Raw genomic sequence first — 24232 nt, 5'->3', positions numbered from 1 at the left:
AACCAAGTAGACCAACTGCATGGTCTCCATGACTAACTGCTTAATATTTTGTCATTATGATAATTACTAATATTGGTAAGGATAAGCAGCACTAACTGAACATCTGTTAAGTACCAGGCACCTAGCTATTCTTCTTAGGTTAATTTAATCCTCCCAACAATAGCCTTATGAGGTAGTGTTATTAAACTCATTTACAGATGGAGAAACAGAGTCAAGGATGTTAAAGTTCTAGCCCAAGTTCACACAGAAAATGAGTGGCATACTCAGGATTCCAACCCAGATATGACTCTGAAACTAGGTTCTCTTTACCAAACTACAACACCCACATTTTCCCCCCACAGAATAAATCTTTTCTCATGGTCCATAAATCATAAACTCAGGGAGATTCTTCCACTGAGTGAGTTTTTCATAGTTGGCGTTCCCTCGACTCTTACTCATTCGACAGATATTGGGACTATTTAGTATGGGCTGACGCACTGTCCTACATGGGGAGGACCCCAGATTTGTCCATGTCTGTTAGGGTTCTTTAGTCTGTTCTCACCTGTGAAGAAACTTCTCGTACGTTTGCCGGAAGGCAAACCCCGCTCGCCGCACCCTCACGTTCTCCAGTAGTCCAAGATACTCTACTTGGTGCCTGCAGCGCTCATCATCAAATATCTGTGGGGATTTCTTGTCATTGGGTTTGATGCAACGTACATAATATGGCTCCTAAAGAAATAAATCAGCAAATGGTAAGTTTTACTGGAGAAAAATCCCAAACTAAGGACTCTAACATGTAATTAGTGTTAATTGTGTCAAATAAGCTCAGTGCCTCTAATTTCTCAGACATATACTTGTGGATAAAGTAGTTATTCTTCCTTTCCCTTCAAGATTGGGAGTTCTTGTGCATCTAGCTAAAATTTTGTTTTATTAGATTTTAGAATTCACAGGAACTGCAGAAAGGGGATAAAACAAAGGAGCAAATAATTGAGATGTATAAACATTGAGTTTATGTGTATTTATGGAAAGATGGTTAAAAAGGAATGGAAAGAGTAATTTAGTAGAAAGAGGCAGGAGCCATGATAAAAGATGACCTGCAATGAAGAACATAAAATGTAAGCACAGCTCTGGCACACAATAAGTGCTCCGTAAGTGTCAGCCGCCATCATGGCCACCACAGCCATCACCATCACCATCATCATCACATTATTTTGTGCTTTTGAAAAAGAGATTAAAATTTACAAGTAGAGAAGTCACAAAACATCCTGTAGGTGTCACTGACTCTAAGCAAGAGCTTACCAAGAAATCCCTTCCTCGGGGCCAATTAAGTTTTATACCATGTATTAGATCATAATTCCTTTTAAATATAAAACTGTGCCTGTGTAAGATGGATCCTGGTTTGATGAAGGTAACACATTCTCACTAGACAAATCAAGGAGGTCAAATGTATCCTACTTACCAGAGTAAAAAGTTACTGTCCCTTCTCTGATCTATTACCTATCAGACCCACAGATGCCCTTTAATTAAGAGACAGGGTCCTCTGTAGATAATGAGGCAATTTTGAGCTCTAATGAGGGCTGGTGGTAAAAAGAAGTAGTAAATAATTTAAGAAGTAAGAGAGATTTGAAGAATGTGAAGTTACCTGCATTCTGAACAGAGTGAGTTTTCAACATCTACACAGGAAGCTCCAAGGACAGATTTATCATGCTGCTTTCCGTGATGGAAAAAAATACCACTTTTCCCCTTTTTCTAGACCCTGCTGTGTTTGTTTCCTATTGCTGCCACAGTGGATTACCACAGAAACTGCTTAAGAGCACAAAGTTGAACAAAAATCAAAATGGCCGCACTAATGCTTCAGCAAAGCTCAGTTTTGCAGTACTCTTTCTCCTCTCTTCCATAAAGCTCCCCTCCACTCCTCTTAGCCTTTTGTTTCAGGAATCGGTACCACCCTAAAGACGTGACAAAGGGGGCGCCTGGGTGGCTCAGTGGGTTAAGCCGCTGCCTTCAGCTCAGGTCATGATCTCGGAGTCCTGGGATCGAGTCCTGCATTGGGCTCTCTGCTCAGCGGGGAGCCTGCTTCCTCCTGTCTCTCTGCCTGCTTGTGATCTCTCTCTGTCAAATAAATAAATAAAATCTTTAAAAAAAAAAAAAAAAGATGTGACAAAGGAGGCTGGTAGCGCCTACACAGTTCTGGTCAAAACCAGCTGGATCCTCTATTTCCCTATAAACCACTCCAGGCCCCTCCTCCCTAAGGGCTTGCGGTTTTTGAAGGCCATGGCTTGTGCAGCCACCTTTGCCCTGTGAAGCAAGAAAGCTCTCACTCCTCGTTATCCCAAACTCGGTCTTCGTGTTATACTTGGGCTCTGAAGCACAGAGGTGTCTTCTATAACACCACAAATTTATGTTGGCTTAAACCACAGAACTCTGGAGGTCCGCAGTCTGAGATGGGTCGCACTGGGCTAAAAATCCAGGTGTCAGCAGGGCTCTGATCGTCTAGAGACTCTTAGGGAGAACCCACTTTCTTATCTTTTCCAGCTCCTAGAGGCTGCCCACATTTCTTGGCCTGTGGTCTCCTTCCATCTTGAAAGCCAGTAATGGCCTGTTAAGTCTTTCAAATGATACTGTCTCCCTGGTTCTGACTCTTCTGCATTCCTCTTTTCCTTTGAAGGACTCTTAAATTTACAAAGGCCCTACCTGGACAATGCAGGATAATCTCTTTAAATTCAGAAATCAAGTAAACTTAACTTCATTCTATCTTGCCATGCAACATAACATGGTTACAAGTTCTGGGGATTAGGGCATGGACAACTTTAGGAGGCTGTGGAATAATAATAATAATAATAATAATAATAATAAAATAATAAAATCTCTCTCTCTCCATCTGGCTTTGTCACAGGCCCCTAGCATAGAACTTCTAAAACCTTTGGAATTTCTTCAGTGGTAAGACTGTCTTGGTTATGCTAATGTGGTAACTCCTGCCCAGTTCCCACATAAATTTAGGATGGGTGGTGAACATTACAAAAACCCTTCACAGGATTAGAGATGGGACTTTCAGCAGCCTGAACTCCACAGAGGGAAGGCTGGAGGTTGAGTCCAATCATGGGCTAATGATTTAACCAATCATACTTATGTAATTAAAACCCTTATTTAAAATAAAAAACAACAAAAAAACAACTCCGATACCTCAGCTTGAAAGAGCTTTCTGGTTGATGAACATATCAGTGTACGGGGTGGGGGGTTGGTGATGTAACCCATCTCCTTGGAGAGAGAAGCTCTTGGTCTCCAGATGTCCAGACCTGCCTGATCTTGTCATTGTGTGCATCTCTTCATCTGGCTGTTCTAGGAAGTTAGTATTAGAACTGTAGGACACTCTGTCCATCAGTGTCTGAGAACTGGTGTTGAAATGCAGAGGCCATTATTCTGCCTACCACACCTGCCTTTTTTCATCACAGTGGGGCAGCTTTAAAGACAGGACCATGATATTTTGCTGCACCTCCCAGCAAGAGGTGATCAGGGCTGGGATCCTGGGATCAGGGCTGGCCCTGTGACTTGTCTTAACCAAAAGAATATGGTGGAAGTGATATTGGGTTACTCATGGAGACTCAGCCTTGAGGTGCTGTGAACTTTTAGAACACTTCTTCCATCACGTGAAGAAACCCAGGACTAAAAACTAAAAGAGGAAAGAGGCCAAGTTCTCCAGTCATTCAGCCAGTCATGGCATTTAGACCATCCAGTCTCGGCTGACTACACCTGTCTGTCTGGTGTGCCCCAGTGAGACCAGTAGAACTGGCCGGTCAACCCACCAAATCATGAGACACACAATAAATTGCTGTTGTTCTAGGCACTACATTTTAGGGTGACTTGTTATGTATTAGTAGACTACTGATACTTCTTCCCTCTTCTGAAACACTAATCCCTGGCTTAGGTATTAAGCAGAGATTTGCTATTATTATAAAGTACAAGCAGAATCTTACTTTAGAAAATAGTGATGGGTGACCACATGCTCATGAATCTAATGGTTTTCAGATGGAAGATTTATATGGGGAGATTGTGGCTCACTTTTTAAAAAACGTTTAAATAAATTTAAAACAAACTTAATGGGATGGGGAAGGCAGGGAGGACGTACTATTTACTTGAGGATTTTCTGCGAGTTTCCTGGAATACGAGACCTTTACTGCTTGATGAATAAGCTGCGAGAAGTGTCACTGAGCACAGCAAATGCCAAAATGCTACTAGATCTATCTGTACACTTGAAAGTGGTGTAACAGAATTAGCATCACACAGAATCAGGATACTTGAGCATTTGTTGTCTCTGCTCTTAGCTAACTCTGTTAAAGTCTCTCTGGACCTAATAACCTAATTTATGAAAAGAAAGTATTAGGACTTCCACTTTAGTAATGATGGACTAGGTAATTTAAACAAGCACTCATGCTGGGGACAGCTAGGACAGGCAATTAAAATACACAAAAAACCACCTGCTTAAAGACAGTGGAGAATTAAATGATGGGACCAAAATCTAGGAGGAGGAGGATGCAACGGAGGTTTCCAGGTTTGAGGCCTCCTTTTCCCCAGGAGAATCTGCCAACTCCGGAGGAAGCGGATGGGGGGTCTGAGTAGTTTTGATAGCCTCATAGGGTTAGCAGGAAAGAGATCAGAGAGTAGGGCCTGAAAAGGAGGTCATGGGTAAACAAACCCCTCTCACTTTGGGTTGGGATCCAAAAAGGTCACCACTAGCAATGAGTGTGAGTCAGAAGCAGGCAGGCCCTCATGGGGACTTGAAACTGGAATAGCTGATTTGAAATACTAGTGCTCTTAGCTGCCTAAAAGGGTCTGAGGTAAATCTTTACCAGAGAAAGATGACATAAACTTGGGTCTCCAGTTATTTCTAGAAATAATTTTGCCAATATAATTTGGGAGCAAATAAAAATTAACCAGACACATAAGGAACCAAGATAATGAGGATTAGAAACAGCAAAAACATACCAAATAAACAGACCTGCAGGGATCCAGATAATTGGAGTTATCAGACAGAGGTAATAAAATAACTGGTTACTGTGCTCAAGACGACAAAAGGCAATATTGAGAATTTTTTATAGAACCAGAAACTGTAAAAATGAACTGAATCAAATGCCTAACCTAGGACTGAAAAACATTGTGATGGAAATCGAGAAGTCAATGGATCCGTCTTCGAAGGTATTCCTGGGAAGAAATTTCCCAGAACAAGACAGAGAGAGACAAAAATGTGGAAATGAAGGCAAAGTTAAGAGGCATAGCAGATTCGGCGAGATGGTCTGAGTAGCTCAAGTCCCAAAGGAGGGAGACAGATCCACATTGAGAGGGTATGGAAAGTGCCCTTGGTTTAAAAGCCTCATGCCCCATAGTATCCAATATCCCTTAAAATAGGTCTGAAGACATAGCATCCAGGGTCCTCGAAAGGGACATGCTTACTACATGAGTCCCTGTACTCAGGGAAGCCCAAGTATGTCATCCTCATCAGATATTTCTTATTCTCCCAGCAGAGATATAACTTACAAACAGGAGTAACTTTTATCATAAGCAGTGCTGTGTAGTAATATTGTTGATAGGCATCTTACTGCATTAATTCCAGGAACAGAGGTAGAAATTTAACGGAGGTTTAATTGTCAAGCAGAAGAAACAGAATTTTGTTTGCCTTTTGCCCACAATGACCAATTGAAAAGAAGGTTACAAAGGAAAGAAAAAGAAATACACAAGCATCAAACAGAAAGCACTAATGAGACAGTCGATTTAAATGCAACATATAGAAACTACATTAAAAGTAATGTAGAATAATGAACTAAACGATGTATTCAAAAGACAAAGATTGTCAGCTTGCATAAAAAAACAGATCTTACTATACACTGCTTACAAGGCACATACTTGAAACATAAGGATATGGAAAGGTTGAAAGTCCAAGGGTAGAAAAAGATATATCATGCAAACCCTGGCCGCAAAGAAGGTGGTGTAACTATTTTATTCATGCAAAGCTGGCTTTAAGGCAAAAAGCACTACAGAAATAGCAAGGCATATCATAATGAGAGATAACTCAAACACTAGGAAGAAATAATAGTTCTAACTTGAATAAGCCTAAATAAATTCTTAGACTATCTAGAGCCAAAAACAGAAGGTACAACAAGGAAAAGTAGACAAATTCAGAATCAGATTTTGTCACATTTGACAAAACAAAGACATTAGTAAGAATGCAGAAAAATCGGGTAATGATATAAGTAGCAGACTTAACCTGATAGAAGTGTATAGAGTATAAAGAAAATTATTTTTATATACATAAACAAAGCATATAGATAAGGAAAACAACAAATTTCTAAGGACTGAAATCACATAGAATATATCCCCTAAACAAATGAGATTAAGCTAGAAATCAAGAGCAAAAAGATAATTAAAAAAATCTAAATTTGGAAATTAAGAAATATAATTCTAAATGATCTTTGGATCAAAAAGAAAATTATAGTGTAAATTTAGAGATATTTAGAACTCAGTAACTCATATAATTATGTGGGCAAAGCAATCTTTGATAAGGTATCATTTGACTAGTGTAAGTAACTTCACTCAACAGAAACCAGCTTAGTGGAATTTTACCAATATTAACTGATTTGCCCATGAAGTGTGAACACTGGATTAGATACTCACAACCAACTAAGGGCTGGGGAAGTGCCCTTCCATCCTGTTTAGTAGTATAAAATCTTTAGTTAAGGAATCCAGTGGAAATACTTTCTCTATATTTAATCAGCATTCTGCCTCAATTTATAAATGCCACCTCCTCTCTCATTTATAAATATCTAGACTGACTCAGCCTAAGAAATCCTAAATTTGACAAATTCAAGTGTTTTATAAAGGTCAAACTGCAAAAGTTAATACTGATCTCATTCTCTTGCACGTTTTAACCTGTTTCTCTCTATATTTTATGGAAAACATTATTTGTGAAAGTATATCAACTGGCATATGTAGTAGCCAAAAGACACTGTATTTAGACATTCACCCATTTAACTTGCTTTGAACACTGCCAAATAGAATCACAGGACAGATTCAAGTTCATTTAATAATTCACCGACCATCCGCTTAGGGGGTGTTTTATTAGATACAAAGGGGTATATAAAATTAGTAGAACTCACTCCCTGTATTTAAAAGATGGAGAATCTAGGGGGAGAGACAAGGCATGCATTAACACACTGTGTAGACTCTGAAAGCAGGAGAGGAGTCAAGACTTCTACTCCTGGTGGTACAGGACTAAGCCACGCCATCAACCTTCCCGATAACGTCACTAGGGAAAGCACTAGACAGACATGGGGTGGGGGAGAATCTTAAATGCATCGAAGAACTAATAAAATAACTGAGATAAGAATAAGACTAAAATCCAAAGGGGGTGAGGCCAGCCTTCAGGGCTGCTTTCATCTGAACAGAGAGCCTTATGGGGCCAGGGGACTGTAGGCTGGAACTCAAGGCCATAGAGAAGGGTCTATGTGGTCTGCAATCCTGAGGAGCTAACCCTGGGAATCAAAAGGCAATGGAAAACAATCTGGCCCATCGCTAAGCCACTCCAGGTCCTGAACTTGGATTGAGGTGATCCAAGATTGTTGGAATTTGTCTGATACATCTTTTTGAACTTAAACTTTCAACTCTTCTGGATTCTTTGGTTTGATTTGACAATTCTCATCCATCTTTTACATTCAATGTAACGCTAGAATGCTTGGGTTTCTTTCTACCCTCTTAATTTGTTTTGGCTTTCCTATGTCTTTTGTCTCCTCCTTCGATGTTTTTTAGAACGGATTATTTGCTTCTCATTCTGACTCTGCCTCGCCTCCCCCAACCCACCCCAACTAGTTTAGAAGTTACAACCTCATTTCTATTCTTTTTGTGACTCCTAGAGGACATTTAATCTGCAATTGTGTGTCATCATCAGGGTTATAAGCTAAGCAATATTTTTATTTTCCTGAACAACCAAGGATCTTAAATATGCAAATTATAATCACCCACCCTTCCAGTTTTATGCTATTGTTGTGCTATTTAATTCTAATCTGTATTTTTACCAATAAAATGTTATTTCCCAGTTTATATATATGCATCCACATTTAACACTTTCTTTGCCCTGTTTTTTACATTTCAGGCTTTCATTTTATATACTCTTCCTCTGGCCTGGTGCATATATCCTTTAGAATTCCTCTAGGGTGCTTTCAATTCTTTTTTCTTTTCAGAAAAATTCTTTATTGTATCTTTGTTCTTTTTTTTTTTCTTTCTTCCTTAAGTAGGCTCCACACCCAGCACAGAGCCCAATGCAGGGGTCGAACTCACAATCCTGAGACCAAGACCTGAACTGAGATCAAGAGTCAGATGCTGGGACGCCTGGGTGGCTCAGTTCGTCTAAGCCGCTGCCTTCGGCTCAGGTCATGATCCCAGTGTCCTGGGATCGAGTCCCACATCGGGCTCCTTGTTCTGTGGGGAGCCTGCTTCTCCCTCTGCCTCTGCCTGCCACTCTGTCTGCCTGTGCTCGCTCTCTCTCTCTCTCTCTCTGACAAATAAATAATAAAATAAATAAAATCTTAAAAAAAAAATCAAACGGCACTACTGAAAATAAGCGACAGACTGAGAGACTTCATGTAACAGGGAACAAACTGGTATCCAGATAAGTAACATCTTTAAATCAACATTTATAAATGAGTAAAAAAAAGAAAAATAGCCCCTATAAGACTTTGGTAGTAAATTCTAATTACACAGGATAGACAGTTTGCAAAATAAGGGGGGAAAAAATAAATGGCCAGTTAAAATACAAAAAAAGTTCTCTCCATTAACGATGATAATAAGAATGCAAAATAAGCTTTAAAAAAAAAAAAAAAGAGTCAGATGCTTAACCAACTGAGCCACCCAGGTGCCCCTACTGTGTCTCTGTTCTTGAAAAACATATACTCTTGGGACAGAATTTTGGCTTACAGTCTTTTTTCTTAGCCTCTTATTCTTTTAAGCAAATCTGCTTTTAATGCATTTGCTTGGTCTTTGATGTTCTGGGATTTCACAATGTTATTAAATGCAGATTTCTTGTTATTTTTCCAGCTTGGGATATACTAGACTTTCTGACTCCACAAAGTGTTATCTTTCATTACTGGTGAAATTCTCAGCAATATATTTTCCAATATTGCTCTGCCCATCCTCTCCTTTCCCTGGGTACCTGATTAGATATGCATTAGACCTTTTCATTTACCCTTATGTCTCTTAATATTATTTCTTTTTGTTTAATTTCTTGGTCTAAGTAGAATCTTGGATAATTTCCTTTATTCTTTCTTTCATTTCTCTATTCTCTCTTCAGCTTTATCTAAACTGATGCTAAACCTGTTTTTTTTTTTTTAAGATTTTATTTATTTATTTGACAGACAGAGATCACAAGTAGGCAGAGAGGCAGGCAAAGAGAGAGGAGGAAGCAGGCTCCCTGCCAAGCAGAGAGCCTGACAAGATGCGGGACTCGATCCCAGGACCCTGGGATCATGACCTGAGCTGAAGGGAGAGGATTTAACCCACTGAGCCACCCAGGTACCCCACCTATCTGTTTTTTAATTTTAGTTTTTATTTCTATCAATTGCCCAGTTACTTGCTCTTTCTCGTATTTTTAGGCCTTTCATTTCTTAAAACATATTAAACATTCGTATATTCTGTTTCTAACAATTCCACTCTAAGTTGTCATGACTCTGAATCTTGTGCATGGTGCTTGGTTTATGTGTGTAGAATTCTTAATTCTTGTTTCTATCAGATACCTGGGGATAATACCAGGCTTGGACCACTTTAAACTAAATTGTTGGTGCAAGCTTTTTAGATCACCCAGGTAATATGAATTTGGATTGAAAACCTCATAAAAACTGGCTTGATTATAAATTCTCAAGGAATATTTACCCCCACCTTGGCTCACTGCCAAGGACCAAGACAGGCAGTTTTTCTCTCAGATAATGAAGGATTATTTCTAGTTCATTCTAGATGTATCCCTCTGACAATGTGGCCCTTCGGAGACCTGTGTATGATGTGTGCGTGTGCGTGTGCAAGCACGGGATCTCTTATTAGACACACTAGTTTGGCCAGGGCCTGGGCTTCACTTGGAGGACCCAGCCTTGAATACTTATACTCACAGTTACCTACTTTACTAAATCCTCATAGAGACAGCATATTATTTTTCCTCTAACTTCGGCCTTCACTCATTCCCTGGCCTACATATTCCTTACTTTCTTATTAGTTCATGGTTGCATTCAAAAATTGATTTTTATGTTTTACCTAACATTCAGTTGTTTTCAATCGATTTTAGTAGACACTTTCTTCACCATGTTCCTAACAAATGCATTACTCATATATGTTTTTAAGATCTTCCTATGTTCCTAGGTGAAAGTGATCTAATTTTATTTTCTTGTATTAACCTACTATAAAGGTAATATTAATCTCGTAAAATGAGTTGGGTAGTGGCCTCTCTTTTTCCTACACTCCCAAGCAGTTTGTATATAATAGGGATTATTGGCTTATTGAAGGATTTATAAAATGTATCTGCAAAACCATCTGGGCCTTGGGTTTCTGGCAGAGCTGAGAGAAGGCAGAATCCTGATTAGTGATTTAGACTCTTTAAGATGACTAATTTATTCAGATTTTCTATGTTGTCTTGAGTTAATTTTGACAACATATTTTTCTAGAAAACTAATTTTTCAAATTCACTGCCATATAGTTGTTTACAATATTCTATGCCTTTTAAAAGCTCATATATATGAAGTCATTTCCCTTTTTCATTCATTACTGCCTTTTCTTCTTATCAGTTTCATTAAAGGTTTGTCTATTTGACTATTTTTTGACCTATTTTATTTTTGCTATTTAAATGCTATTTTCTTCTTTCTTTAGATTTTCTTCTTTGGAATTCTTTTTCGGGCTTCTTGAATGAAGAAGTGAACTTAACTCATTTACTTTTTTGTTTTTTAAGATTTTATTTATTTGAGAGAGTTAGCAAGAAAGAGTGCAGGCAGGGGAGGTGCAGAGGGAGAGCGAGAAGCAGACTCCCCACGAGCAGGGAGGCGATGCAGGGCTTGATCCCAGGACCCTAAGAACATGACCTGAGTTGAAGGCAGATGCTTAACCAACTGAACCACCCAGGTGCCCCTAACTCATTTACTTACTTTTTTTTTTTTAATAAAGGTATAACAAGTGGACCACTTCAGCAGTATTTTACAGATTTTAATAAATTCTTTTGTCATGTAGATCCAGATGTTTTATAGTTTCCATTGTGATTTCCTCTTCAGCCTGTGGGTTATCTAGGAGAGCATCGCTTTCTCAAGTTCCCAAGCATATTGAAAAAAAAAACGAATGCTGCTTTTTATTTTATTTGCTGTGAGGATGGAGACCGTATGTATGTATACGTTTGTTAAAATGGTTAAGACTTCCTTTGAGATCTAGCATGTAGTCAGTTCTTGGAAATGTTCTAAACATACTTGAAAGGGATATGTATTTCCTATTTCCTGGGTGCAGTGTTATTATGATTTATTAAAGTTTATATTTGGTTTTCAATGCTTTTGCATTCTTACTAAGGATTTTGTCTGCTTCAAGTATCAGTCTCTGGTACAGTTGGTTTAAAATCCCCCATAAGGGGGCGCCTGGGTGGCTCAGTCGGTTAAGCTGCTGCCTCGGGCTCAGGTCATGATCCCAAGGTTCTGGGATGGAGTCCCGGATCAGGCTCCTTGCTTGGCAGGGAGCCTGCTTCTCTCTCTGCCTTCCACTCTGCCTGCTTGTGCGCTTTCTCTCTGTGTCTCTGTCAAATAAGTAAATAAATAAAATCTTAAAAAAAAAAAAAAAATCTCCCACAAAGATTGTGGACTTGTCCATTTTGCTTTAAAAAAAAATTTTTTTCCAGGGGTGCCTGGGTGGCTCAGTGAGTTAGGCCTCTGCCTTTGGCTCAGGTCATGATCTCAGGGTCCTGGGATCGAGCCCCACATCACACTCTGCTCAGCAGGGAGCCTGCTTCCACCTGCTTCCACCTGCCTCTCTGCCTACTTGTGATCTCTCTCTCTCTCTCTCTCTCTGTCAAATAAACAAACAGAATCTTTAAAAAAAATTTTTTTTTCAGGTCCTTTTCTTTTTTTTGCTTTATGGATGTCGGCCATAACATGTAGCATGATGGATGTAACATGTAACATAATGGATAACATTATGGATGTAGCCAAACAACAGCTATGTTGTTAGGTACCTATTTCCAAGTGGCTTTATTGTCTTGGGTATTTTTATTGGATTGTTAGGAGTCTCTTTACCTTTATTAATACTTTTTTTCTTAAATTCTATTCTCTCACATTAATATGGCTTTTAATTGTCTTTGGGGAGAAGGGCTTTGTTTTTCATCGTTCTGCACAGTGGTGTTTAGGAATCTCCTGGACGAAGCCTATAGCTACACTTTCTATCCAGTCTTGTTAGTCTATTTACATTTATGGTGAGTACCAATTATTTAGATTATTTCTATCATACAATTTTGTATTTTTTAAAAGTAACATTCTCCTTTGTGGCTCCCCTCCCCTCCACCTTACTGCCTTTTCTGGGGCTGAGAGTTTGCTTTTCCTCACCCCTCCTCCTCCACAGACACACAAATTGGGAAGCCGCAGCAGAGACTGCCGGGTTAGCTGCCTACCTCCTATCTACCACCTTTTTTTGAAATGGAATACTTATTTCTGGCTAGGTACACTACTGACCAGGATAAAAATGCACTTCCCAGTTTCCCTGGCAACCAGGTGTAGTGAACGAGATGCGGCGAACACGCTGTGTGAGACTCTCAGGAAGTCTCTCTGAAAGGGAAGAAGCCCCTGCTGCCATCTTGGGCCAGGACGATGGACACCAAGCACACATATGGTAGAAGAGAAAGACAGAAAGCACCCGGGTCCTTAAAAACTTTACGCTGCTATACCAGTCCTGGGATGCCTGCTTCTGGACCTTACCTGCAGGAGAGAGAAATTAATGTCTCTCTGTTTAAGCCACTCATTTGGGGGAGCGGGGGGGTCTCTCTTTTATTATTATTTATTAGAATGCAGTTCCTGGTACCAAAATTAGGGATGGTTCTAGAATTTTTATTTTTAAAAAATGCACATTTAACTACCAATTTTAGAAAATAAAGGCAGTTCTTTCCTAGTTAATGAAATAAATCTAATACATTTTGTAAACTATTTATAATATATTCTATAAACATGTTTTATAAAATTCTGTGTTCAATTCTGTTTCTTGTGTCACACGCCCTCCTTCTAGGTTCACCTTCCCTCTTGTGGGATGAGGCACGTTGGAGCTGACAAGCACAGAGAAGCTGAGAGACAAGAGGAAGGATTCTAATGGTGCTCTGCCCTTTGGTTCTGGTGTCCTTGCCCTTGCCTTTCTGGAGGTTTGATTCCACAAGCCAGCAAACTGGGCTTATTTGTTGTTACGTGAAGCCAAAGAATCCTGACAGAAAGAAATAGAAAGCTACTGAACAGATGTGTTCTTGTGCCTTTGCCTAATTTATCCATAGTGAAGTAATCAGGAACAGTAGAGATTTAAATTCTTAGAGAGGAAGTTGGTTAAAAAAAATAAAAAGATAACAGAGAATAAAATACAGAGGAAAGGCACCAGAAGAGAGAGATAAAAATGAAGGAACTAAAAATAATGAGTCCCGGAAAGCCGCCTCATTTATCAAACTTGTCAGCAGCAGCAGTTAAGAGTAGAAATCTGTTCTTTGGCAGAGAGCGGGGGGGGGGGGGGGGGGGGGGGGGGGGGAGGGTGGCAGGATGGGGTGGCAGAGGGAGGAGGGTGGCGGACGTGGGGGGCAGAAACAGACTGAAGTTACCAAACAGTATTACACCTGAAAGGAGCAATCAGCAGCAGAACCAACTGTCAATAATACAACATTTTATTTCAACTGTTTACAACAGTCTAAGGACAATACTTAAATATTAAACTTCCTCTTGATACTCTGTCTGGTCATTTTGTATCCAGACATGATACATGGATGGCATATTACTATTTAATTCAAGATTTTTTTTTTAGGCCACACCCTTTCTTTTGTACAGGGCTGAAGCTCATTTTGCCAGGTACATGTTCTACTTTATAGTTTATATATATACGTATATATAGAATTTTTTTTAAGGTCTCACTAAGACTTTGTATTTTTGACAATCATATAAAGCTCAACCTTAACAAGAAGCATTTCTTTTTAGACACAAACAACTGTTTCACCCAGCCACGTTAAAAAAAAAAAACAAAACAGGAATAAAAATTCTAGTAGAATATTCACTTTAAATAGACATGTTTCAGTTTGATTTATTACAATTGCCTAAAAGGCAAATCGCACCTACATTCTCTGCAACATGCATCAAGGGGGAGCCCATGGCAGCAAGCAGTGCCGATGACCACCGAAAGTGGCCCTAAGATGGATATGTGGAAAAGAGAACAGTTACCTTGGATGCAAGGTTGTCCACTAAAGCGATCATTGAATTCTTAAACAAGGTGGCAGCAGTCAGAGGTCGCTTGGTCACCTCCGTAATACTCAGTTTGCCTTCGGGCCACATATCCTTCAGCACAGGATTGGAACTGAGAGGCACAGGGAGAGCGATGTGAACATTACATTGCAATACTCTGACAAGAAACGATTCTGTTGGACTGTGCTCTGGGTCACACGTAGACTGCAGCCTGCACTCACAAGGCCTAGCTGGGAAAAAGACTCCATCCAGAAAATTAGGCTGAGAAAGTGTAGTGGGAGAGAGCATACCACAGATGGAGAAGATGCGTCCAAACTATCCTACGTTTAAAAAATTCTTGGTGGAGCGTGTGACTCTTAGTGTTGGGGTTGTGAGTTCGAGCCCCATGTTGGGTGTAGAGATGACATACACAAATAAACTGAGAAAAGAATTCTTTAAACTTCTTTAAGGTGACATCTAGGACCCTCAAATGGCTAACCCAGCTCTTACCATACATATGTAAAATAAAAAGTTGGGTGGTACTTAGAAGGAGGAGGACAAGCCTCCAGGGAAAAAACAATGCTCAATGGGACTGCAGGAAATATGGGTGTGAAAGCATCTTCTCATGGGGGAAAAGATTCCCACAGCACGGGTGACAGGACAAAAAGCCAGCTCTTCTGAACAAGACAAGCAGGAACATGAAAGAACCATTTCTACATCGCCTTCTCGTAAACCCCGTCCCACAGCTGAATTTACACGCTCCGTTATGGGCGGTTATGCTAGTTCATTGATGTGACACGGAGACCGTTTCCATCCGACTCCCACAGTGTACTTCAGGCCAGGTTTGATGCAAAGTATTTGAGAAAAATCATTATTTGGCTCTGTGGAGGTATCTCTTCAAAGATGACATGTAGTGGTCTTGACTCCTGATTTTCTTCCTGTTTCCTTCTGGGTGCCTTTGATTTTAGAGGAATTGGAACTCAAAATGCTGCTTGTGTCTTGGAAACTTCTTTCTTTTTATTTGAGTACAGCTGACAATGATGTTACACTAGTTTCGGGCGTACAACACGTGAGTCCGCATCTCTGGGGGTCAGGCTGTGCTGCCACCTGTCACCCTACAACGCTATTTGTCAGAAATCTTTTTATTTATTTATTTATAAATTGGGGGCTGAGGAGAGAGAAGGGAGTCAGCAAGGACATTCTCTGCTAACTGTGTTTACCGCTGCCATCATTTTGCCCATTTTTCTCTCCCTGGTGTAAAAAGGAGGAAATTGAAGCGGTTCCCCAAATACCTAGTTAACTTCTGCACACAGAGACTCAAAATAACATCTGTGAAATACCAGAGTAAGTGATAAAATCCTGGGCAAAAAGGATAAATGGTGGGCTGAAGACTGACGGGGTCTGTGAACGGAGACAGAGCAGCGCTCCCAGCCCCCACCCCTGCAAGCGAGCGGTGCCGACTACCATGGAAGTTGGTGGTAAATTAACCCAGTGATCTGCGTGTGGCTCAGGGACCCATTTTATCCCCTTTCTGGTCCTAGTCCCTGATTTCCCAATGAGGCACCTCTCAGTGAAAATGACCCCATAAAGGTCTCTTGTTTCTTCTTAAAATTTTCCATTCTAGTCTTTGGCTGAAAGAGAATTTAAGGCAATGGTTCTCAACCCTTAGTGCAGAGGAAGCCTGGATGTCTTCCTAATACTCACTGAATAGAATTTCCAGAAAGTAGAACGTGTGCACTTTGAAAATTCTGATGCAGACCAAAGACTGAAGACTGAAGTTTGTTTGGGTCTGTGCAGTTTCTACCTATCTCACTGTTGGCCATATTTAGATTCTTTCCATGTTTTACCTTGTAAATGGAGGGAGAGGGGAAGGTTGGAAATGAAGGAAATAAGATATTCATTATTACTATTATTAAATAGTACAATTGGTATGTAATGAATCTAGACACATACATTCTAAAGAGAATGAACTTCCAGGCCAGTAAGTCATGCATATAATATTAACAAAATAGTTTCCAAACATTTGTAAGAACCCTTTTCTTAAAGGGGAAGCTTATTTACCCAGAAACCCAGTAGGTTTAATAGACAAGACAATTAACCTGACTTAGCAGTGAGGTAGTGAAGAGTAGAGTCTGGGTATCTGGTGGGCCACCTGCTCCCTCCCTTCCTCTTCCCATTACACACACGCACACACACATGCACACGCATGCGTACAGGCAAGTATACGCTCAAGGTCTACAGAACCAGAGATGCAAGGATTCCTCTTTACATATATACAGAGAAAGGATGGGGATTTGGGAAGGGTTAGCCACGGAAGCATTGAAAAGTGTCCAAAGGTAAAGGAAGCACATCCCAATGATCTAGGAAGATGGTTTTAGCCAAAATAATTTCAAGACTTCCCCATCCCACTGGCAAGACCTTCCCTATTATGCAGATATATTAAAACAGCTGCAGTCCACAGTCCTTCGTAAGACCATCCCCACTGGGAAACGGAGTCCTCTGAGCCTGCCGCCCTTAACTGTTGGATTTACCCAAGTCCCTTTGTTCTACTTCCATGCTTACCAAGCAACTAAGCACTCTGGATTCTATGGGTAATATTTTTCACTGTCAATTAATAAACTAGAATTCTCATTGCCACGTGACTTCCCAAGCAGGTTTTCCAGTGGGGGGAATAGCCTGTCATCAATGCAAATATAAAAACAAATATAAAAATACCAATGCAAATAAAAAAACTCCAGGGAAAAATGGTCAGATTTTTCCCAGGAAAGAAATTCCCACATGGCTTTGTTCCTACACTGGTCCTGTGAACTTGGTCCACCACTAAGAGGCAGAGCTGCTCTCACTGAGCTGAACCCATGGGCCACAATAAATTCATGAAGGTAACAACAAATGCTGCCTTCTGCAGCCTCCTGGTACACCGCGTGGCTGCCTTCTCCTGGTAACACATGCTGATATTGCCACTGGCCAACTGAAGCTGTTTTTCCAGTTTGAGTTTTTGACGTTACCCACACAGAATGATGGCAGACTCTGTCATTTGTCCCTCAAAGTGGGTGCAGCTTGCCTGAAAGTTCAAGCTCCAAAACTCCTTTCCGAAAGTCCCTTTTCCCCATGACCGATTCTTACTTGGAGTCCCTCTCACATTCCCATGTAACTTTCTGGTGCGGAGAGAGCTCCATCACTGTCCTTGGAACCTTCGACATCCACACCGCTGAACCATTTAATAGTAAAATTTCCTGAGAGAAGAGCTTAAACACCATGTCTCCACATTCTCATTATCCATAGTCTCTGGAGCCCACTTCAATCAGACATTCGTCTTCACGACTTTACTGAGACCAATGTTGTCAAGAGTCCCGCTGGCCTTCATGTCAGCAAATCCCATGGTTAATCCTGGTCCTCAACTTACTTTGCTTTGGACAGTATTTGACATGGTTTACAGTTGTTTTCTTCTTAAAGCACTTTTTTCTTGGCTTGGTCTCTGTGACACCAAGTTCCTGGCTTTCTTCCTACCTTATTGGCAGCCCCGTTGCCTTTGCTAGTTGCTTCTTTCTTGCTTGACTCCGAATGCTGGTGAGTCTCAGGAATGAGTCTTTTTGACCTCTTCTTTTATATTTGTCTAAGTTCACCCTTGTTCATCTCAGCTAGTCTTATGGCTTTAAATACTGTCAACAGACTGATGACCATGGATTTGTAGCTCTAGTCCCTCCTTTACCAGAATTCCAGACGCATACCCACAGTTGTCTACTTGGCATTCCCAGCGGCGTGTCCAATATAACATAACACATCCAAAACAACACACTCCATCTCCCCCACCCAGTTAGCCCCTCCCATTGTCTTCCCCACCTCGAGCATCCCTTCCCCACAGCTCAGGCTTCGTCTCCAATTTCTGTTTTTCTCTCCTACCATACATCCCATCTAATGGCAAACCCTGTTGGCTCCACTTGCAAAATATCACTCACTCTGACCACTTTTCATGACCTCTGTTATACCATCTGGATTATGAGTCTCCTGTTTGGTCTCCTCATTTCTTCTCTTGCGCTTTACACAGCAGCCCCAGTGGGTTCTTTAAAGTATAAATCGCATCCTATCATAAATTCTGATGCCTTCTCTTCATGTTTCATTCTTACTTTGGCTCACGGACTCTGAAGGATCCACGCCCTGCTGACCTCCCTATCGCCCTCCCTACCCCTCACTCTGCATTTAGCCACACTAGCCTCCTTGCTGCTCTCGAGACGCCGTGCTGCTCACTTCCACCTTGGCGCCTTGGTACTGGCTGCTCTCTGCCTGCAGTGCTCTCCCCGCCCCACCCCCTGACACGTTCACGGCTCACTCCCTCACTTCATTCAGGCCTCTGCTCAAAAGTCCCCTCTTTTAAGAAGGTTTTCTGATCACCCTTCTCAATAATGGCTCCCCTCCCGCTCCCTGTCTGCACCCTGCAATCTCCTACCTACTATATTTTTCTTCACAGCACTTGTCACTACCGGAAAGTGACTTGTTTTCTTATTAACTGTCATCTCTGCTGGAAGAGCAGAGCCAGGAGGGCAGGCACTTAGCCTAAACTGTTTTCACAGCTGCACGTTGAACACATTTTTGATGATCTCTTGGCCAACTAAGTAGACTTAGTAAGTATGTGACTACATTTCTCTCGTCCAAAAGGAGAAACGGGCTGAGAGGCTTTTCTTTACAGCTCTTTCCAAAGCATTCATATTGGGTTTGAATTTTGTATCCTTTGGCTGGTGTTATTTCGCCACATCTTTTCCACATTTTCTAGAACTGGGGGGAGGTTCTGTCCCCTGAGGATCTGTCAATATGGACATTAGATGCCACTCTGATATTAGGAGGGTCTCTTCGTTGGAAGCAAAGAGACTACAGTGGGAATCTGCATGTGTAAAGCATTTACCTTATCCAAGACTCCTTCCCCACTGCCACTGGCCTCCCCTGGAGACACTGGCAGGGGTGCCAGAAGGACAGCAGTAGTGAACAGAGAAATGAAGGGAACCCAAGGGAAATCAAGGGAAGTCATATTAGCAGCAGGTCCCCGTCCTAAATTTATAGACTGTATAATCATATTATTTCATTCATTCATTACGGTCGCATAGAACTAGAAAATTTGTCAGAAGCTCTTAAAATTGCCATATAAAAGTAATCATGTGCATACCTATTATGCAACATGTATGACAAACAGTTTAATGGTAAGATAATTAATAAAATTTCAGTCCTACCTGTTATACAGGAGACGCTTGAAATCTTGAAACAAAGTGTCTTTATTTTTGTCAATAAATCCAATGACCGAATAGCTAGTCGAGGAAAAAAAACCATGGGAAACATGCATTATTCACTAAGCAAGAGCCACCTTTAAGTTTCTTGACAAGTCTACAAGCCTTTACACTGTTAATAATGCCATCAATCATCTGTAGAGCTAATACTTTCCACTTTGTTCTGTGTTAAAGAATATCAAATTTACCTACTAAAAAGAGGGGATGTTGTTTCGATTCCTCAAAAGGAGAGCAAAGATCAGTACCATCAGTATGATTAAGACCGTCATAGTCTACTGGTTTACTGCTTACCTCAAGAAGATGACTCTTAAAAAGATAGCTGTGTTTATCATCCAGCACTCCTAAGATAAAAGCAAAACTGCGACATACAGGAACTAACAGTCTCTTCCGTAAGGAGTCAAGGTGACTTGCCTAAGGTTCTCTCAGTGTGTTCAGGGTGGGATAAAATAATCCAAGAAGAACTGCAAAGGACGGTAAGATCTGGATAAGCAGAGGAGGAAGAGGAAGGGAGATCACACAGGGAAACAGATCACATGAAGGGAGAGAGGCAGGCACATGCACGGAGGACAGGAGAGGAAACAAGGAGGCCAGCATTCATTGTTTGAAGGAAAAAGAGGAGTAAGGTCCTGAGAGGCCGGCTACATCTGCAGTGGGTGAGGCAGGGAGGGGAGCTGCTCTGTGGCAGCGATGGGCGTAGACCCCACCCGGAGGAGCGAGTACACTGCTGGGGGCACAGAACTGACGGAGGCTCAGAGGCTGTGCAAAGACGAGCTCTAGATGCCCCTGACAGCTCGACTTTCTCGCTGGTCTGTACTTTCTGGCTTGACAATCATCACATCGAGGCAATTCTCAAATGTCTTCCCCTGACCCTCACCAGTGTGCCAGCCCCACCTATTTAATTCTCCGAGGGGTTCCTTCAGGCTGCAGTGCCCAGAGAAGCTTCAAGGTCGCCAGGTCCCAGAATCCTTCCTTGCCTCACACACCCCAGATCCGCTTCCTAAGGCCTTCAAGTCACTTTGCACTAAAACCTTGAAGCCACCTGACTCTTAATCTTTTGTCCAACCTAGAACATTCGAACTGTTAAGTCTTTATTTTGGCCTTTAAGACTCATTATGATTTGATCTCAATCTAATTTTCCAGGCATTTCCATACAAAAGGACACACTCCACTTAAATGGACCTAGTTACTATTTCCTGAATATTTCTAGCACCCTTCCCACTTCTCCCTTTAAAAATAATTCCTAGCATCTAAGGACTAGCATCAGCCTTCCTGGGCTTCTCATGGATAGAAGAATTACATCATGTGATTATTTCTAAATTCTGACAATACTATTATTAGCTGTATGGTGATTATCTTAGACCATCTTCTATTGCATTGATGTATGCATGCAAATGTATGTATATTAAGTATATGCATATTTATGAGTAGAAATAAACACACACACACAATCATATAGGTATGTATGCAGTTTTATATGGAAAGCTCTTTGTGGGCAGAGACCAGACCTTATAAAACATTGTGCACACAGAAGATAATGCAGTAAGAATCTAGAAAAGGATCGAAGGGCTGAACGACAGCAGGGGAAGTCTAGGGCACAGAAGGGTCAGCTAGCATTCTGGAGTAGGAGTCTGGAAACTAGTTACTGTATCAGCCACTCCAAAAACTTAGTGTGTGACCTTGGATGAGGTGTTATTACACACTTCCCATAAGTTTCTCCATCTATAAAGTAAAGGCACCAGGCTAGCTGACCTCCAAGGCCTCTGACCAGTCTGCTTTGATGCTTCTGAACTGGAGAGACGCATCCTGCAAACGAGGCCTGCGTTTTCAGCGGGAGAGTGTGCCCACTCCTGCCTTTCCCCTCTTCAATGTTCTGGAACCTTGGAACAGGACCAGAACAAGTGGAGAATGGTGCCATTCCAGCACTAATGGCTAGTTTGACAGATGGGGTGATCATCTCGAGCCATATTATTTTATGACTCAGAGTTTTAATTTAAATCAGGGACAGCTATTAAAATTTCTTCAAATGTCTTTTTGGCATTTGTAGAGATGATCATTTGCCTTTTTGTTATAGTTGTTGTTATGTAATCTCTTCCTGAAATGGGTTATGGTCAAGAGACTTCCTAATGTAAAAAATGAGGCAGGAAGAGAAGAAACTGTAAACAATAATCAGTAAGAAGTGGTGTTTGGTGGACAATGCACAGTAAGTTTAGCGGGCAGAAAAATGCTCCCCCCACCTACCCCGGAAAGCTATCCATGTCAAATTCCCAGCCGCTGTGAGTGTGATTTTCTATGACAAAAGATGTGATGATGTCAAGGATCTTGAGAGAAGTGGATCCTGTATTACCCAGGTGGGCCCCAAATACCACCACAACTGTAGTTTTAAGACACAGGCAGGGGTGCCTGGGTGGTTCAGTCAGTTAAGCTTAGGTCTTAATCTCAGGGTTGTGAGTTCAAGGCCCATGTTGGGTTCCCTGCTGGGCGTGGAGCCTACTTAAAAAAAAAAAAAAAAAAAAAAAGAGGCTGAGTGAGTTTTAACCCAGACGTGCCAAGGAGGCAGCAGCAGTGTGAGCACAGAGGCAGAGACTGGAGAGACGCGGCCGTGGGCCAAGCAGTGTCTGCAGCCACCAGAAGCTGGCAGAGGCAAGGAATAATCATCCCCCAGAACCTCTGTCCCAGGCCCTGTGACACCCAGAGTTCAGACTTGGGGCCTCCAGAACTGAGAAAGCACACACTTCTCTCCTATTAAGTTACTATTGTGGTATCGCAGCCCTAGGGGCCTCTTACTGAAGTAGTTTCTGATATCTCTTATCAATTTCTACTTTTCTGATATTGTGACCAGAAAATGTGGCTGGTGAGACTTCTACCTTTCCAACTGACATTTGGAAATAATATGGAAAAACTAGTTACCACTCACATAGTCATCCAACTGCTTGTAGCTCTTCGCACGTGATGGTGGCTCTTGGCTCCAGGCCCGCGAGCCTCCTGGCTCCTCTCCCTTCCTAATTCCCAATTCTTGCCCCTGACGGAGCCTCTTTTATTTTGAGGACTCAGCTTGGATATATCACTTCCTGCACCAAAACCTCTCTACATTCCTCGCCCTGGCATGGTTCTCCCTCCTCGTTGTTTCCATAAGGCCTCACACATCTCCCGTTTGACCCTTCTTCCCATTGTTCATTATAGTGACTTAGCAGGTATGCGCCCACCGCTGGACCGTTAGCTTCTTCACAAAAAGGCCCACCTCCTCCATCTTTTCTCATTAACATCCTCCCATGAGGTATTTACCCATCAGCTGCTCTGAGCACCAGCTACGCCGGGGCTGTGCACGGCCGCCATCGTGTGCACTCAAGAAAGTTGGAAAAGTAAGGAATGAATGAAACAAAGCCAAATTTTTTTTTTTTCTTTGAAGTGAAGAGATGAAACTATACTCGCCTATGAGGTGGCTAAAAACCACAAATGAGCAGGAAGACAGTTTTTATTTCCCCTGGCTCTGTTTTCTGAAGTGAAGCTGCATGCAGATCATGGTGTTAGGTCCCCACGTAAGATACTCACACTACGTCACCTGCATAATGCCGGATTCGAAAATCTCGATCAAACTCCAGGATCTTGTCTGAGGCGCAGAGCTAAGAAATCAATAAGGAGATTGGTGTGAAAACAGATTATTTTCGTTTTCCTAAAAATATACTCCAGTGTCATGTAAGATGATGAGAGTGTCACACATCATGCTACCACTATGAACGAAATCACCCTGTGTGGGGCTTATGTGGTAAAGCCCGTGAGCTTTCACTGGAAGTCCTCACAGCTGGACTTCTTTCCCAGCCACCCTGGCAGGTGGATACGGCCATGTGACGAGGTGCTTGACAGTGGACAGGGAGAGGAAAGGAAGTGTGGCTGTGTCAGGCCAAAGCTGGTAAGAGGTAGATGACCCTGTACGGTAGTTCCTCTTCTCCCACTAGCTGGATGCAGAGAAGGACAGCGGCAAGGGGATAGAAGAGCCAGAAGACAGAAGAAGTCGGGGTCCCTGGGACAGAAATGGACTACTGTCTCTGGTGCGGAAAGCCTGGCTGCTGTCATAAGTGGCCCAGCCTATCCTGACTGACACAGTCTCCTTCTGTTCCAGGCTCCACTTAGGGAATACCACATTGAGGGCTTGCCGTGTGTTGGGCACGTACATCTCAGGCATTCCTCACTACTGACATTTAAAATATTAGGAGCTCTCTTTTATACACAAGGAAATTAAGGGTCAGAGAGATCAGGTAACTGGCCCAAGACACAAAGCTCATAGGTGGTCATTCTGGGAAGGATTCTTGGGACCAGATGTAATATCTGCTCTCCTAGGCACACAATGGCCTGGCTCACTTGTCTTTTGCTGAGCTGGGAGTCAAGTTCAGGGTTATCATTTCAAAGGAGACCAACTTCCTCCAGCTATTTCTCCCTGAAGAACAATTTATGGAAAGGCAGTTTTTCTGTGGGGTGGCCTCCACAGTCTCCTTGTTACAGTAATGCCCAGACTCCTTTGTTTGCCCTGTGAAG

General features: G+C 41.7%; 1 protein-coding gene across 1 annotated transcript in view; it reads right to left on the bottom strand.

The window, feature by feature from the left end:
• Positions 1 to 24232, bottom strand: part of MYO1D (myosin ID) — a 352967-nt gene that overhangs the window by 202398 nt on the left and 126337 nt on the right. Inside the window, exons 12-15 of the mRNA XM_047708294.1 lie at positions 23252 to 23322; positions 19649 to 19723; positions 14430 to 14562; positions 542 to 708 (exon numbers count right to left, since the gene is read on the bottom strand). Of these exons, the coding sequence (XP_047564250.1) occupies positions 542 to 708; positions 14430 to 14562; positions 19649 to 19723; positions 23252 to 23322 (446 nt within the window). The remainder of the gene's footprint in view (positions 1 to 541; positions 709 to 14429; positions 14563 to 19648; positions 19724 to 23251; positions 23323 to 24232) is intronic.

The sequence above is a fragment of the Lutra lutra genome, chromosome 16, assembly GCF_902655055.1.
Source record: "Lutra lutra chromosome 16, mLutLut1.2, whole genome shotgun sequence".
Taxonomy (NCBI): Eukaryota; Metazoa; Chordata; class Mammalia; order Carnivora; family Mustelidae; genus Lutra; species Lutra lutra.
This window is presented reverse-complemented; position numbering and strand designations above follow the sequence as displayed.